Below are 18,536 nucleotides of genomic sequence, written 5' to 3'. Positions count from 1 at the left end.
AGAAAAGATTTAACTGAAATTTATATATCATATTAAAGTTGAGAATGTGCGAATATTAAGTAAAAACTTTAATATATTTGAATTAATCCGTGAACGCAATGCATATGCAATGAATCACGTTTGAGCATCCACGATACTATATACAAAACGTTTTATCTTACTTGCAAATCGGTATAGATATGTCTTTGCCTCAACCTCATATATATAACCAAATTTAATAGCAAGTACGCGAGTACCTGTTCCTATTGACTTACTTTATTGTTTTATATTTAATTCTATTATTAATAACACAGTAAAATTCCTTTTGAGCCCTCGTACAACCGATTGCGAAATTGCTGTTTATTCGGGAAATGTTTCGCATTTTCATTCATACGATGTTGAATATCAAATTACATGGAACTCGTTGTTATCAATATCTACTGTCTCGGTACACGTAATAAACGTATTAGCGTCATCGCAGTAAAGATTAGTTTGTTTACAAAGAAATATATCTTTAGGAATACAACTTCGCCGGGGGAGTTATCTACTTATCTAGTTTGGCTCGCACATAAATATAGACCGAGGGACACAATACAATCATTTTCTAATCTGGGTTATGTGCGATTTACATTTTAAAATGTTTCTCACTTGTGAATATTTGACAATTTTATTTACGCAGACAGCTGAAAGAGCATAAGCACCATACTCGCATATGATATGGGGCGTCCGTTGGGGCCTAGATTGCAATATAAAGCTTCGATAAATATCATATGGTGCATCATTTGGCCATTTATATTGGTGACTACCCTATAAATTCCTGGGATCTGTCGAAAAATACAGTTAACGGTCAACAAACGACCTTCTCAATTTAAACTTTGATTAAAGCGGTCATATTAATAATAACTGTTACAGCCCTGTTTTATACCTAGGGTCATGGCAACAATGTATACAAGGAAAGGATACATTTGAGTTTTGTCAAGAATTCAATTTTGCTTCGGTTGAAGCGTACTTGATATAACAAAAAAAGCACGAAACGATTTTTTCATACGGTAACCACAAGAAAAAGACTAACAACAACAAAATAATAACAAAACGATTCATAGGTCCACTTCGTTTACAATATTCGCTGCAGCCCTGTTTTATTTTGATGATGGTAGCAATATATACAAGTTACGAATAAATTTAACTGGATATATGTGAGTGAGAAAAACATTATTTATCAAATTATTATTAATCAAACCTCAATGACGATAGAGCAAAACAAATTTCCTGATATATTAACACGATAAATAGCGAAATTTGAAAGCATTTCAGTATACATGCATCGTGAAACGCGCTATTTCGAACAATTTATAACATGAATATTCTGAATTTTTACTCTTTTTACTCACATTTTACTGGTATACGTTTTAAACATATTATTTAAAAAATCAGATTTCAGAGAAAAACGGGTTTCAATTCACTAATTTCCCCAAACTCCTTCAATTCCAATGCAATTCACGCAACGATGTATATATATGTGTTGCCTTCGAAAATTCCAAATAAAAGCAAGTTAAATCAACATTTTATTTAAATATATGAATAAAGCCAACTCATTTTTGTTCAACATTCTAATAGGTAAATCAACAAATCATGCAACGGAATTCAAACATATATCACATGTTTGACATTTATCGGAGTTTGGTCGTTAAACAATATTTTATGTGCAAACAACGTCTGTATTATATTAAATGAATCCCAAATGGATCTTATCAAGCTTGACATAAATCTAAACTAGGGCTTGGTGACAATGAAATCTTGAGCCAACACTGTGTCACGGAAGACTTAGTATCAGCAGCGTAGAGTGTTCCATATTTACCAACTCGAAGTCTACAGTCCGACAATTCAATGGCTACTTTGGTAGGCAACATAAAATAGATAATATAATAGAAGAAAAATATTTTAGAACCTTTTGTGACATAAAAGCTAGGAGGGCAATAAAAGTATCATTGCCCTTTGGCCACGATGAATAGATCGATAGACATAGTATTTTTTTTTTGGTAATCTTTAATACTTTGTCATGGGAATCATGACTTATATCAGGGTGGTCCAATGTTGTCGGCTCCGCGGGCCACAAATATTTTTTTGCATTGTTCGCGGGCCACAATAGTGCCAAGAATAGGTGAACAGTGCAATACAAAACAAACCCTTTTATTGTGCAAACACATAGTTATCAGACATAGCCATCCCAGGATAATAGAAATCCGCATTCAATTTTTAGTTTCTATGGTGCCTATATTGTTAGCATATATTCCCGACCAAAAATATAGAAAGCCAGATAATGAATTATACTGCCAAGCACATCATTCAACTTCGCTGGTTGCCCGAACTAGCCATAACATTAGTCCAATCAGTGACAGTAGTGATGTAACAATATGTCAAAAGATTATCTGAATAATTTTATTACGAAACAACACGAAATAGGATTTTTTGATTACTCTCCGAATGTGACGCGGGCCACAGATAATAGAGCGGCGGGCCAAGTGTGGCCCGCGGGCCTGGGTTTAGACCACCCTGACTTATATCATTACCTCTGTCAATACAAGTGTGCCTTCTTAAGTTATCAGGCAATCATTACCACTTGTTTAAATCAGGGGAAAACGTGCTTAATGTAAATTTAGGGATTGCATAGGCGCAATCGGCTTGATTAAACAAAATGGTATTATAAATAAAGTCAAATAACTACTTATCCGGACTAAAATTAATTCGATACGTTCTAAATTAATTTTATTTTATTTAAACCATTATTATCAGAACTTCAATATTATGATATTTTCTTTTCATATTTAATATGCAAGCCTGAAACTCAGCATGGTCATTTATGATATTAAATTATTTTATTGATACTACGAAATAAATAGTTGATTCCAAACAATAGTTCTATACTATTAATATGATATTATAAGACAAGCCTAATAGTTTGTCTATGACTAAGAGATTAGTAAACGTCATCATGGTGTGTTATGCTATGGCGACAGTTGCATGTATAGTTCAGAAATTTCTAAATTTCCGCAGCAAGTTTAAATATATATTATCGCGTATATCCATTATTATTCGCTCGTGTCCACCATGTTACTTTCACAACGTATATTGCGCAATTAGCGTTGAATTATATCCTGCTCTATTTCGCCCTCTTGTGAATAAGCCCTAACATTATACATTAAAATCCAATTGAAATAAAAAACTGAAAAAAAAAAATTTAATCATTTATTAGTATTTCCACATATAAGTATGTAATTGGATAAACATTTTTGCATCATTTAACGTCTATTTATTATTTCTAGTAATTTAGTTAAAAAAAACTTAGTTGGACATAATAGCAAGTTAAAGAAATCTAGTTTTTATTTAATCTATCAGCTTCAATAGGGATTTCACATGTGAGAGATAAACTAGGGTGCATTTTCATTTTCACGTCAAAGGATGCAGGCAATTAAACTGCCGAACAAGTAATGGGCCTCCAGAAAAAGTCTCATGACTTTCTAAAACCACCTTTCCTCTGATTATATAAAATTATATCTAACCCTAAATGAAGTAATAGGTTCTCGTACATTTGAACCCACGACAATTGCACCTGCATACTATTGCACCTATGGAATTTTTTTTTGTTTTGCGAATATTTGAACCCATATTAACCCTAACCCATGGGTTTTAGCACCCGCATATAGATTGAACCCACGGTTATACACATGGGTTCAAATGTACGGTCACCGAAGTAATGTGAGTTTTCAATAATACGAAATATAATATACACATAATAAACAGAATTTTTCAAACTGATAAGTACATAGAAAGCTGTACAGTATTTGCCACTGTTGACCGATTAAACTACCCTGCACAATCAACGGTCGAACAATTTATTCATTTATAACTGTGACCAAACACAATTAGCATGATTCGATTTTTGCTCCCCAAACTCTTCAGACTAAATAAAGATACTAATTACTTCGAATATTAAATGAATTATTTCAAACTTACATATATTTTTTGGTGCTCCCAAAGTATGCGCACCAAAATGTCGCATAACCCGAGCCCCAACCTGGTACACAACTTGAGTTCAGGTTGTGCGCCATCTTGGTGCGCATACTTCAGGAGGTTCTATTTTTCTTTCCAAAAAATTCATTCAACCAACTATCCTAGTCTAATGGCACCCAACTAAGCCATTTCATATAATCATCCAGTTACTGCCGTCACTCAAATCAACCACTCTCGACTGTTTTCATTATGGATACTTTGATGAATTTCAAATTCAGAGGTACACAGACACACAGTACGCGTTTTTAACCATTTCACATAGTAAAAACACCAGTGATTTCTGAATGCTCTTCAAATTACAAACTGGGTAATTTTTGCTAAAACGATATAGGTAATAACAATGAAATCGTACCGTTAGTCACATTTATATACACCATTTAAATTTAATGATATTAAATATATTTATTAGCAAAATAACGGTTTTCCTTTTCTGAGTCACACATGAAGTGTGTACAAAATTTAATAAATTGAGGTAACAACATATAAATTGCACCCTGCGTTGTATATCACACGTTTATATTTCAAGTTTATTATAAATGTTTGCAACTTACAATGTCAGAATGTAGCGATGACTTCTTGACAGCAATGATTTCTTTATATCCCTCGTTTGATCAATTCAATACTTTATGTCTGTTCACTTGATATTGAAATACCGAAAGCTGAAGGATGCGCCCACTCAGCTTGGTATTTGCTTCGTAAAATTATTAAATGCGCGCTGTGTGTATACCTGCTATCGACTTTTGTTTGGCTATGAAGACAAACGAGAAAATCAAGTATCGTCTACAAGTGATAATTCTAATAAGAAATACAAAGTGCTGGCAAAACTGGTTCCTAAATTTATAATGTCGCAACTATAAGTTTCCGTTTGCCTGTATATATAGGACTGTCAGTTTTTGAAAATATTTGAAGTTGTATGCAACAATGTTATGCTGATTTTACCTCTGCCATTCTTAGTTACGCTTCAATTGCTTAAATGAACTGTATTATTATTTGTCCGTACCGCAGTGCTTGTTTGTTGAGCAAATTGAGGAAGTGAAGCTTCGCTTCGTTTCATTCTCGGTAATTTTACAGATGTCTGCCGTAAAGTATTACGGGGTAGCCTACATAAAAGACTCGAATATTAAGTTTCCACGACACGCGTCATCTGTCACAGAATAAACCCTAACAAAATATCGTAACAATATCCTCGAGTTAGAAAACACTATTGGCTTCATCATTCAGTTGTATATATGTTCAAAATAGTATATGGCCTGGGCCAAATCTACGATTTTGGTTTCATATTTACATTAAATTATTATTTTTGTCCTGACACTTATGTGCTTGAGACGTAGCTGAAATAAAACTAACGTTCGTGATGAAGTTCTAGTTCTGGTAGAATTAATATTTAAAAATAAAAATAATTATACAAAGTGTTGCTGAATTTAATATTCATACATTTCTAGTGTCGTAACCACAATATGTCCTCAGCAAGCCGCCCATCACAAACGGCATTTTATAATTAGTGCTAAATTGGGAAATGTAATACTACGTTGATAATTTTACGTCTGCTAAATTTAGCCTATTTCTTAAAACCAGCCATTCTGTTTGCCGTTCCAAAGTACTTTGTTTATTGAGTAAATGGGGCGGTAAATATCGCGTGATATTGGTGATGCTTACTTGGGTATTTTAGAGTTTATCGACCGTAAAGCATTTTCAAAGGTAGCGTACATAAAAGGCTTTAAATGTAAAGTGTCGTCTACAGATTTTCTATCAAACTAATAACGAATACGAAATGAATATCATAGCCATTTTCTTGCGTTCAGTATTCTCACTAAATCAATCATTATAATGATATATATCATTATATAAGTGTAAATTAATATATGCACGTCCACCTAAGTTAAATCCATATCCTTGGTAACATGACTACAGTAAAGATTTTTTTGCGATCGTTTTGGCAAGTCACAATTTACTAAATTTCGTGTTCACAATTTACTGTTTGTGAAAATGAAGTCCTTTCAAATTGTTGTTCATGGCAATATGCTTATATTATAGGCGGTTGACTTGGATTAACCATGATTTCCGAACATCATTAATATGAAAAATGCAAAATTTAAAATTAAACCAGTCGAAATGATATTTTGTATTATCCACGAACAAAAATTAAAAACGCGTTTGACAACAGTGCAAACTGTTTTTTCTTATCTGTTTGTTAAGCCTACGCCTACCGAATAAATAATCTGAAAGCTAATAAACTATGCCGCAACACACAGTTTGTAGAGACAACTACTTCGCCGATCACGATCGAAGAGGATTCTCGTTTGAACGGAGATATAACAAACACAAATATGTATCTGATATGTGCCAACTATTTTCGCATTTGTGCATCCAATATTGGCAATATTTTATTGTGAACCTTAGCGTGTTGGCATGTTTGTATTTACGAATCGTTAGCTTGGAACCCAATCGTCTATATCGGAAAAACATAGACTTGCATTTTAATTTTTCATTGATTAAACTTTTACTTCTCTCTTATTAACACAAATACGTGACATTTAAATATGCCAAATCAGAACCCCTTCATTCAAGCAGCTGCTCAATAAAAAAGTTCACATTCTGTTTAGTTCACTCGATATTTTCTGTCCATTCCTGACAAACTAGAAGCAGTTTTATAATGATGGATAATTTATTAATTTCCTTATAATATGCATAATTAAACTTCGGATATATGTAAAAACAAAATGATATAATACAATTAAAAAGTTCACCAATAAATTTATTGTTTATGTACAGAAACCACGGCTTATACTATCTGACAATATATTTATTTTTGGGTTAAGAAAGTAACGGTAATGCAGCCTGAAAGCTTGACTACATATCAATAGTTTAACTCGTTATTCGGGCATCATGGCGAGTTTCGGCTGAAATAAAGTCTCTAATTCTTGTTGCTTTCTTTCCGAATCTTCTTTCTTGGGATTCTGCAATGATTGATCAAACAGTTGTGCTTGGTGATAGAAAGATACTAAAATGTTACTACTTTACTTGAAGAAAGGAATTTTAAACGAACAATCGTTCTATCGTTAAACTGGTATTTTTATTTTTAATCGTTCCAATTCCAATTTAAAATGAAAATTTGGGCTCAACTATGAAATATGAGTAGAAATGAAAATAAAATTTAATTTTCTTATGCCATCCCGTTCAAAGCGAGCTTTACTGATTTATAGAAAAAATTCTTTTTAGGTTATAAAGAAAATGTATTTCGAATTATGATATTTAGAAAAAAAAATTCACTACTATTTTTTCATATATTCTTTTATCCTATATTGTTTCAATATAATATTAGTTTAGAATTTCATGCGTACCTCATTAAGATCGATCCAAGCAAGTATTTCCGCGCATTTATCTACCACGCATTTCTTATCATCACTGTTTATGACACTGCCCTCTTCCATTTGTTCCACAGAATGCTTAACTGAGTACACGAAATTTTCGAGTGCATTTCTTGCTCTACTTCCTTCTTTCCACGCCGCATCTTCTTTTCTGAATCGTTCTGCATCTGCAACCTAAAAGTGAAAAATAAAGCATGCGACTTTTATTATGTTATTTTATAAAATCTCTTCTCGTTAACGTTTGAAAATAACATGGTCACAATACTTTCTATTTTACTCAATATTCAAAAACAAAATATTGTACTTACAGATCAGATACAAAGTTCGGGAGGAATATCAACGCTTAAAATACGTAAGTTAATAAGAAGGCTTTTATTTATAGGGAAACAGGATTTGTTAAATACATTTTAAATTAGTTGGGAATGACACATACTGACGCATGGTTCATTTAGAGATGACATGGCGCTGAACCGGTGTTCAAATGCCTTGTACATTTTGGGATATGCACCTCTTCGCGTGAATATTGTGACGTCATATTTATTTAGACTTCACGGTTTGATTCATTTTTGAACTTTGAAAAAACAGAATTTACAGTTTGTGTTGCACGCGTGTTATTGTATACAGCTTAATGTAACAATCTCGTTATTTTGTTTCTCACATAAGATTACATAATATTGATTAAAAATAATAATATTTAAAACACATAAGTAATCAACTTGTAAACACTTGTAAACAACCAGCTGGTTTAATGTTAGAACTCAAGAGTTCAAACGTGCTGTATATTTGTTACAGGATTTACAATTATCTCACCATTTTTGAAACCTCTTTTGCGCTCAATCTACCCCTGTCATTTGATATCGATATTTGATTTGACTTTCCTGTGCTTTTGTTGCTCGCTTTTACCGTCAATATTCCGCTTGCATCAATTGAAAAGCAGATTGAAAACTCTTCCACGCCACGCAATGCAGACGGTATGTCATTTACGTCAAAACTACCAAGGCGATTGTTGTCCTTCGTTGCAGCTCGTTCGCCCTCAAAGATCTAAAGAGGCAATTCATAAACATATTATTTATTAAACATGACTTATAGTAGTACCGAATAAAGTACACGAAATATTCATGATTAAATGCATTATTGTGACCCGACTTAGTTCAATGCCTTCCAAAAATTACACTGTTGTACGTTCAAAACAATGATATTTAATTTTACTTTGCTTTAAACAACACCAAAAACAAGCGACTTGCAAGTAAATACCTTTTACATGAACAAATTTAGATGCGATGTAAGCCGCTATATAAACGACTTCAGTAAATTATAAAAATTATAGTGATTCTCACTGGACGGAAGACAAAAAAAGTTACGTACTTCTATTGTTGCCACAGTTTGATAATCATGCGCTGTTTTCGCGCTATCCCATTCTTCCGTTGGAATTTTGGTGTTTCCTTTAATTACAGTGACCATGTCTCCTCTACTATTTTTATAGCCAAGTGACAACGGAGCAACATCACGCAGGGTAAATTCTTTTATCTTGTAAAAACAAAAAAACACATATATGTATATATATTATATATATCATTGTCTGGTAATTTCGTTAATACTAATAGTGCTCTTTTATTATATACATACCTCTTTCTGAGATCCACTTGATAAGTTTGCAGCAAGAGCAGCAGCTCCATATGCGACAGCTTCATCGGGGTTTATAGTTTTACTTATTTTTTTTCCATTGAAGAAATCTTCCAGAAGTTCACGTATTTTTGGAATGCGAGTTGATCCACCGACTACTACAACGTTGTCAATCTGTAAACAAAAATGTAGTAAATACCATGGAGCACTACTAAGCATGAATACAAACTATTATTGTGTATAATTAAAACCTTCAGTGCTGATGGCACATACGCATGTCCAAATATGTGGACGTTTATTTGAAGATCAACTACTTTTTTATACTTTATGCTTAAACTATTTTTGTAAAACATAGTCATAACCTTCCAACTTCAGAAAGCTATTTTAATCCCTGTCACCATCGAATATTTATTTAAATTTTAATGAAAAATTTCATGTTTTCATCAAATTTTACATTATTTGCCTCTTCTTACCTCTTCTTTGTCCATGTTTGCGTCAGATAGCACGTCTTCAACCGTTTGCATAGTTTTCGCAAAGAAGTCATAATTGAGCTCTTCGAATTTAGCCCGAGAAATGTTACTGGCGAAGTCAATGCCATCGTGGAGCCCATCTATATGTATCCTTCGTAGAAATGGAATAGAGAAAATGTGAATGTTTCAATCGCCAAAATCACAGGTGTAAATAAATTGAACTAAAACAGCAGGTACTCGAGAATCTATTCTAGATCATCATCATTTTCAGAATATAATATACCGATTTGGTTCATTCTCTTCAAGTCCCTAAAGCGGAGAAAAATGCACAAATACATGTCACAAAATTATATGTGATAATTAAATACTTTTCTCCAAGAATGCTATTACTCAAGCAATAATAAAACATTTTCTTTATTTATAAAACTTTCAATGTAATAAATAGCCTACTTAGCCTTGGTAGAGACCGACAATTTCCTCTTTGCCGCTTCACAAGCAATCCGCAAACGATTCATTCCCCTTTTGTTAGATGACAAAGAAAAGTGGCAATCTTCATTCATACGTTTGAATTCGGCCACAAAAAATTCCACCATACGATTGTCAAAATCATCACCTGGGAATAAAATGCACAGATTAATTGCAGTTGATCGTTCAAAATAAAAATAAATGTTAAATAAATAATATTATTAAGCAAAATTTGCGCGGGCATTTCCCAGAGCTATATGCAACAACTCTCGCGAAGTCATTTAGCTAACTAATATGAATCAACCAAATTTCATTTTATCTTGTGTCGACTGGATGAGAAAGTGGGCAATAAGAATGTAGCGTCATTTTATCAAACTTTATTATGATTACGTCATTATGGCAGCACAAAGTACTGCGAGTGGATTTTGTGCGACCATGTTCCACGGTGTGGCTCGATTACGTGAAGGCAAAAAAGGTTCATTTTTATATGTTCATTTGCTAGAGTGTGGGCGTAATGACGGGTGCTCCATGCGTCTTTTATGATAAGAGTAGTAATAAGACAGTGCCGACAATTTTATGCGATTTATAACAAACATTTTAATATATAACACAAATGATTGGAACGGGGAATTATGCTTGCATTGTTTTCAAGTGGTTACTTTACGTCAAATATACCTCCCAAATGCGTGTCTCCTCCAGTAGCATGAACGTCGAATATTCTACCGTCGATAGTTAAAACAGTTACGTCAAATGTTCCTCCGCCAAGGTCGAAGATAAGAACTTTCTGCGCTCCCTCACTCTGTTAATATAATACGTTATGAGATATAAGAAAGTGGGTTGCCAACAACACCTACCATACATAATCGAGGTTAACTTAAGAAGCGTGACGTACTGAGAATTAGATGACGCGTGGTCATTTTATCATCATGAGTAAACGAAGATTAAAGTTTTCAGAATAGCATAACATTTCTAGATGTGACATTTTCACTGTCTTCATATCCCTGCAGTGAGTGTAAACTAATAGCCAGAAAAATATCCTATATATTATATATACCATTGCGCGACATAGGTAAGCCGTAAATACTGCCTGGTTACTACAGCGAAGCGAGAACTAAATAATGTTATTATGCACTTTGAATTTTATTACCATTTTACCTTTAAATTAATCTGAAAAATGACATTCTGAATTTACAGATAACTGACTTAAATGTGCGTGGACAAATCAACACAAGAATACAAAAATAGATCCAACCTCTTTGTCAAGGCCATATGCGAGTGCTGCAGCGGTTGGTTCATTGATCATTCGAATAACGTTGAGTCCAGCTATTTTCCCAGCATCTCTTGTCGCACTGCGCTGAGCATCGTTGAAGTATGCAGGCACAGTAATAACTGCATCTGTAACAGTTTCGCCCAAAAAATCTTCCGCCGTTTGCTTTAATGATTCGAGAACCATTGCACTGATTTCCTCGGGGCAAAACATTTTTCGCTGGCCTTTGTACTTTATCTGTAATGAAAGAAAGTTATAATTGATGAAACGAGAATAAAACTACAAATGCTATTTACGACTTAGATTTGAATACATTAAATTGATAAAAAGATTCAATGTGTTATTGACATTACGTTTAATAAGCAGCCAAATTACACCGTGAAAATAACCAAAACCGATAAAATGACATTCCAAAATAAATTCGACTGTTGCCCTCAACCATTAGTCTTTTATCAGCTAGTTTGGAAAACTTTGGGCACAAAGCATTTGTTGAATATTCATCTCCTATAGTCCGCACTATGAACTTAGACCTCGAGTAAATTCTAAACGCCTATTAGACCATAGGCACAGTAGTGCTATGATGTGGTTATCCATTAAATTCAATAAGAATAACTCACCGAAATAGTAGGTTTATTGTTTTTGTTGACAACCTCAAATCCCCATAATTCCTTATCACTTTGCACAACAGGATCGTCGTACGGGCGACCAATCAGTCTCTTTATTTCTGAAAATGTCAAGTTGCATTTTTATCGATGACTTACTAAATTGAAAATATTTTCCTGCGTATATTTATTCATGTGAGATGTTTAAAAATAATCGAATTCAATTATTTGATACCCCTTGTATCATTACCATCTATATTTATAGTAATATAGGTGGAGCAAAGATAACAAGTAAACTGCGATATCATAGAATATTATTAGCAGATTGTTAATATGGACAAGTGACTTACGAAAAAGAGTATTCTCAAAATTAGATGACGCTTCTTCCTTTGCGGCATGTCCAACTAATCTTTCATCGTCGTTAAATGAAACAAATGATGGAGTTATTCTATGCCCGAGATCATTCGCTATGATTTCAACCTGTTCAATATTTAGGTGATAAAAGTTCCCATTCCAAGACTTAGAATATTGTACAAAATATACCAAATAGCGGTTTTATTTGTCAAATTTTATCTAGAATTTCCCAATTGAGCTTATTAATATATTGTATTACGCAGGGTTTCCCAAACTCAATTGGTATAGGTGCCCTTTGGGCCATTTATAGATCGCTCGGGTACCCCAACATTGCCTTGCGTGCGGTAATTCATTAGACAAAATTTATGAACTGTGAATGTAGACGAATGTTAAAGTTTCCACTGGGGTGAAATGTGACTCGAAGGAGTCGCTTGACATAGATATTAAAATTATTAACATCAGTCGATGAGGCAAATTAGAAGTTATGGAAATAATATCTTTATACTCAATCTAATGCACCCATTGAAAAGTCTAAATGAACCATTGGGGGTACATGTACCCCAGTTTGGAAACTCATGCACCAAATAGTATCGGCACTTGTCAGTGGGCCTTTCTGAATAGCCGCATTAACAGCAATGCTATATTAATTCCTTCAACATTATTATTATTGATATTATTTTACACAATTAAACAATACACAGTTAGGCACGCGCTTTTCCTTGATTGATCAAATACTTTTCTGGATAATTCTTGTATATTTATATATGTATATATTTTATTTGATTTTGTTTCCTCATGTTGTATTAACAAATAATATTACAATGCGTGAATATTGAGTTTCGTGAACCGCCAATACAGTTTTTTAGTAAGACATGTATAACTTTATCATCCAAGTGAACTAAAAACATACAAATCTTTACAAATACAAAATCTTTATTCTCCACTTAATATTTTACATGGTCCAATTGCATAAACGGTCTTGACAAGTAAATGCATGATATCCGTCTTACCCGATCATTTCTGTATGCTGCAACACATGAATTAGTAGTTCCAAGATCGATTCCAATTGCCGGCATTTCACTTCACCGAGAGGTTATCAGACAAAAATAGGTGAATTTGGAATGTATCTTTATATAAATATTAGATTTTGAGTAATGTTGCAATATTGTACCTCATTATGCTAAAAGCTAGTAAACTACTCGATATTTTCGCTATGTATTTTACACATCCAGCTCATTCGCAAAGGGACAGACATTATACAGACTCTATATCTATATCAGTGGTTCTCAACCGGGGTTCCGCGGACCCCCAGTGGTCCGCGAAGCATTTCCAGGAGGTCCGCGATTAAATTAGGATTTTAGGAAATTATTTTCAATATCGTTTTTTTTTTGTAATACGCTCAAAAATTTGGTGCCTATGACAATGTGACAATAGCATACAAAAACTATTTTTAATCCATCTCCCGTAGACTTATTGTGACAATTACGGGTTATGACATTACAATGATAAATACGAGAACGTAGTACAGTGATCACTTTCTCAGTTTTGGTGTGCCATTTTGCCGTCGTATCCAAAAGCATCGCGTTTCGCGTTATTGTTCCATTCGCCTTCACTTACTCAAAAATTTGGTGCCTATGACAATGTGACAATAGCATACAAAAACTATTTTTAATCCATCTCCCGTAGACTTATTGTGACAATTACGGGTTATGACATTACAATGATAAATACGAGAACGTAGTACAGTGATCACTTTCTCAGTTTTGGTGTGCCATTTTGCCGTCGTATCCAAAAGCATCGCGTTTCGCGTTATTGTTCCATTCGCCTTCACTTACCTTTGTGAAAATGCATTTTCTGCTCTCGTTTATATCAAATTCAAGGCTCGTAACCAACTAAACGTCGAAACCGTTATGCGTCTATCGTTATCAAAAACACGACCACGTATTTTAAGACTTGCTTCTGATATGCAACAGCAGAATTCTCATTAAGTGTATTCGATTTGACAAAATAAATGAAAATGTCCACTAGTTTGGCCTTTATTTTTGATTTGGTTGAATCTATATGGAACATTAGGTTGCTGTTTAAGCTATAAACTAAATTTCAAATAAAAAAACTTTTGAGGGGTCCGCGACCGCTCTGAGAGCACCAGAAGGGTCCGCAAAGACGAAAAGGTTGAGAACCACTGCTCTATATCATCGATTTTTATAACAATTTTGGTTTCATTTCAGGCTCTGGCATTCGGAATGTCACCATTGCTGAACTACCGCAATGGGCGATCACGAGATCTAGTTAAGTCTTCCGCTTTTGATACCTTGCAATACTGCACAGTCTATATGCGAATGTATAGGGTTTTTAGTAATTTAATTAAATCAAGAGTAAACTCAAAGGAAGAAAAGAGCGTGTCTTTGAAAAACAAAAAAAAACGAATTGACTCGTAGACACGAATATCTTTTTGACTTCAATAGTTATAAAAGGCCAATTGACAATTTACCTATTCATATACACTCTGTATATAACATTTACCTTTGGCTTTTCATAACGATCGTTGCTACAACATTAACTTATGGCTTCAACTTTTCCGCATTTGCCCCAAAACAACTATTTTAAATCCGTCTGGCTTTCACTTTGCTTTACCTAACCATTTAACAGCGATAGATAATCTTTTGGCAAGTAGAATCAAATTTACACCTGATTTGCGTTGCACTCAAACAACCCCTTTTAACTCTCCTGGCGTTTATTTTGCTTTACCGAAACATTTAACAGCAATTAGTCTTTTGGCAAGTAAAATCGAATTTTGAGCTGATCATCCGAGGGAAACCACCTCTACGCCGTACCGCAATACGACCCTCCCGTTGACGTGTTTCTTATCAACTCTCTACTGCCATATATCGCTTTGTTTAAAGTCGTTTTATCTTGTTTGTTTGGTTAGTTGAGGAGAATTAATAGTCACACCCCATACGCCAGACAAATGTGGTTGTTTAAATTTTTAAATTATCGAAGAAAAGATTTGAACGAGGCTCGGCCGTCACGTGTCTTATAGGATTTCAAACATATTCAATATAGCTGTTCAATTGTTAAACAATTCCTGCAATCTTAATATTTTCGACTTTTTGGGATTCAAATATCACTGGATTCATTGTGCTGGCCAAATCAAAAGCTTTGATTAAATCGTCGAGAATCGCGTTACAAGAAAGCAAGTTATTGTACGAGTAGAGGTGAATCCATTTTGGGAAATTTAATTGGATCGTTTATATATATATAGTGCGAAATGGCTAAACATTTCGCGTTTTCGCAAAACGCGTTTTTGAAACAATTTAAAAGTATTATACGGTTTGGAACAAAAACTGGGCCGACTTTCGCTAGACTTCTGATATATTTAAGTATAGACTCGATTTGACATCAGATCAAAATATTTGATAAAATAAAAAAAATAGAGATTGTAGATAAAATCTACAAGAAATGATTACAGACACTTCCGTGACATAAAATTTCTGATAATAAGAGATAGCTTTATATCAGCTACAAAATCTAGAGCAATCATTTGCTGTCGAACTTCTCGAATATTCCATTAACAGAGCTTTGAATATATATTTGAGATTGGTAGTATCGTCACGCGGAGTAAGCTTCTCGTAAAAACTTTCTGTTAGCGCATACAATTGATAGGTAAGTTTTTGTATTTGTTAATTGTCCCCTTATACTCACTGATAATTCGAAATAGGTAGATGCAATTATATTCCTAGTATTTTACAGTCAGTAATTCGCAAGCTGGTTGAAAATAATATCATAAAAGTGTGGGAGCATAGATTAGCCTGATCGGTGTAAACTCAACAGTTCAAAAAACTTATAAGGTATATTCAAACATTCACTTTGAACAAGTTTCGGGCAAGCCGTTTTTCATATATGTATTGATCTCATAATTTAGAAAACCAGAAACCATTTCAAAACACCATGTGTGATATCGTGGACGTTGTTATTAAGTTGGGAATTGGTATAGAGCAGACGATTCAGGGGTCTTCGTCTTTAAAAAATCTAACATTTTGAAAAGTATTATATGTACAAATGGTTTTCAGCTATCAGCTTATCAAATAGCGCGTTCCTGACCCTAAAGTTTATACATTATGGGTTAGAGACTTCGTGGATTATTTGGAGGACCACAAAAATTGGAATTAGTTAGCCAGTTATTTGCAGATACACTCTAAGAAATGTTCGGTAAATTTTACCCTCATTTTGTGGGTAAAAAATTACAAAAATATGTCGGTAACGGATTTTACGAAAAAAAACCGGTAAATATTACAGGCATTGGGGGCGGGGCTGTATATAACACTGCGTGCGCACACTGCTAAAAGACAGCAGCCAATAAGAGGCGGTATTCAATCACGTGAATTATCACGCCATCCGATTCTTTGTCTTTCGACTTGTAAAATAGACTTTGAGCGATGCTCTTTGTCCGTTTGTTGGTTATCGTCAGTTGTTATTGTTACCGTACCGGAAGCAGGATAGTTGGGCGATATGCAGATTTGGGTTTGCAAATGTCAAAATGTATGTGTTGTGTTTGTTTTAGTGCCAACTATTACTGTCTAAATAGGATTCGATACTTCTGTACCGTAGAATACGGTACTGGTCTATCGTACCGTACCCATCACTGCATCATGTTTTGGATACCGGTACGGTACGGTACCGTTATATGTTTTTGAGATCAGACAAGAGCTAGGGTTTCCTAGTTTATATTTTTCGGACGTGCGGACTTGCAGCATTGCTTTTTACCCATTTCTGCATTTACAGATTTAGACTAACTGTCTGACTGTAGCGATATCGGCCACGTTAAGGTCAACGGTACGGTAACTAATATAATTTTGGTGATGTACGGTACCTAACAGATAGTCTTAACTGATTCAGTGAATGCCGGTACATAAGTTCAGTAGTTATTGAAGTATTTTTTAAACTTAAGAATAACTACCGGTACAATGACTTTATCAGACTGTATTGGTATAAGGCTGCAAGTCACTCTAAGTGTACATCCCTTTTAAAGTTTGATTTGTTCCAGAGTTCATATAATCTGCAGCGAATGCCGATAATGTAGTAATAGAATATCGTATCCTGATAGACTACAGTTGTACAGTCGTAGCGGTATGTTCTGGTACATTCAGCATGAAAATGTTTGTGTATATTGTCTACTCTCTGACACTTTCTATAAATCGAAGGGCAAAAATGGCTAACAGTATGGTACCGGTATGTAAGCTGCTGTTTCTGTTTAAAATCTAGTGACAAAAACAGCCGATTGCTATTTTCCAGTGATATCTGGATATTGAGACCGCTGCTCTATTGATTGATTGATTATTGTCTATGGTATTACAATATTGTAGTAGACTAAATATAAAATCACAATTTTATTTTTGTTAACACAGTAACATCACATGAAAAGTATTTAAATTTTGATAATCCATGGAAGTTAATCTAAATTGCTGCATTGCTTACTGTAGTTTCAAAGGAGATAATTTGAAAGAAATTTTAAAGCATTTGGAAACTCATACTAAATTTGGATCAGTGATTATTTGCCCTTATATAAACTGCTTGAAAGATTACAGCAATTATAGATCATTCTGTAGTCATATTTATCGTTGTCATAAATCCATACATTATCCAATATGTGGAGCAACATCTTCATCCATAGATACTGAAGCTGAAACAAACTTTTCCGACGTGGAACCAGTGACAATATCAGAAAATTCTTCAGAAATATTTTATAAACAAAGTGCGCTTTTTTATGCATCTCTACAATATAGACATTTGGTTCCCGGTATCACAATTGACAAAATAATACACCAAGAATCATTGCTCATAATCAATCAAAGTGAAATTGTGTTGGATGTGATCAAAAACATCTCAACCAGTGGGGGTGTTCCTGAATCCGTAATTGAGGAGCTGCAGAGTTCTGTTTCTAATGCACTAATGTCAAATCCAAGAAGTGATGGCACTCTCCGAACGAAATATTCTCGTGAACAATTTTACATACGACAATTTCCATTTGTTGAACCAATATCTTTCAATATAGGGCGTTCTACTAACCGTGAATATTTGGAGCTGGCAACCTATAAATATGTCCCAATTTTACAGTCTATAAAAGCTTTGTTCAAATTTTCTTCTATCAGACAACAGTTCAGAATCCCCCTTGCAATGATGGACATCAAGTAGATGTAAAGGATGGAGAAGCTATTATGAATAATACATTTTTTCAATGTAATAACTCGTTACCTCGACTTTAAATAATCCTATATCAAGATGCTTTCGAAATTGTTAATCCCTTAGGATCTGCCAAAAGAAAGCATAAAATTCTGGC

General features: G+C 34.0%; 2 protein-coding genes across 7 annotated transcripts in view; both read right to left on the bottom strand.

Annotated features, from left to right (window-relative positions):
• The window catches only part of LOC120343430 (uncharacterized), a 31,507-nt gene extending 26,463 nt beyond the window's left edge, over positions 1-5,044 (bottom strand). For 4 of the 5 annotated variants that reach the window (XM_078111275.1, XM_078111277.1, XM_078111276.1 and 1 more), the window contains exon 1: positions 4,602-5,044. The gene's annotated coding sequence lies outside the window, so the exon portion shown is untranslated. The remainder of the gene's footprint in view (positions 1-4,601) is intronic. The other variant, XM_078111279.1, reaches the window with a different exon arrangement.
• Positions 5,045-6,705: 1,661 nt separating this feature from the next.
• LOC120343432 (heat shock 70 kDa protein 1-like) lies at positions 6,706-15,258 on the bottom strand. 2 transcript variants are annotated; one of them, XM_078111329.1, is made up of 13 exons: positions 14,723-15,258; positions 13,210-13,326; positions 12,196-12,325; positions 11,861-11,967; positions 11,229-11,480; positions 10,652-10,775; positions 9,962-10,124; positions 9,515-9,662; positions 9,045-9,215; positions 8,784-8,945; positions 8,229-8,459; positions 7,392-7,592; positions 6,706-7,007 (listed from the first exon to the last, which is right to left on the bottom strand). In XM_078111329.1, exons 2-13 carry the CDS (start codon positions 13,273-13,275, stop codon positions 6,924-6,926), a joined length of 1,839 nt encoding a protein of 612 aa, XP_077967455.1. In that variant the 5' UTR covers positions 13,276-13,326; positions 14,723-15,258; the 3' UTR covers positions 6,706-6,923. The 2 variants fall into 2 exon arrangements, with proteins under 2 accessions (XP_077967455.1, XP_077967456.1); XM_078111330.1 differs by lacking the exon at positions 14,723-15,258 and adding an exon at positions 14,691-14,709.
• Between the last annotated feature and the right edge of the window lie 3,278 nt (positions 15,259-18,536).

This window comes from Styela clava, chromosome 3 (genome assembly GCF_964204865.1).
Source record: "Styela clava chromosome 3, kaStyClav1.hap1.2, whole genome shotgun sequence".
In the NCBI taxonomy this organism is placed as follows: Eukaryota; Metazoa; Chordata; class Ascidiacea; order Stolidobranchia; family Styelidae; genus Styela; species Styela clava.
The sequence above is the reverse complement of the archived record's forward strand: the minus strand, read 5'-3'. Positions and strand labels throughout refer to the sequence as shown.

Bases quoted from the DNA above. Each gene is read 5' to 3' on its own strand.
- LOC120343432 (XM_078111329.1), bottom strand. From the start codon at position 13,275: ATGCCGGCAATTGGAATCGATCTTGGAACTACTAATTCATGTGTTGCA. The intron at 11,481-11,860 runs GTGAGTTATTCT...CTTTCATTACAG, and splicing joins ACAATAAACCTACTATTTCG to ATAAAGTACAAAGGCCAGCG. The intron at 8,460-8,783 runs GTACGTAACTTT...TTGCCTCTTTAG, and splicing joins AAACTGTGGCAACAATAGAA to ATCTTTGAGGGCGAACGAGC.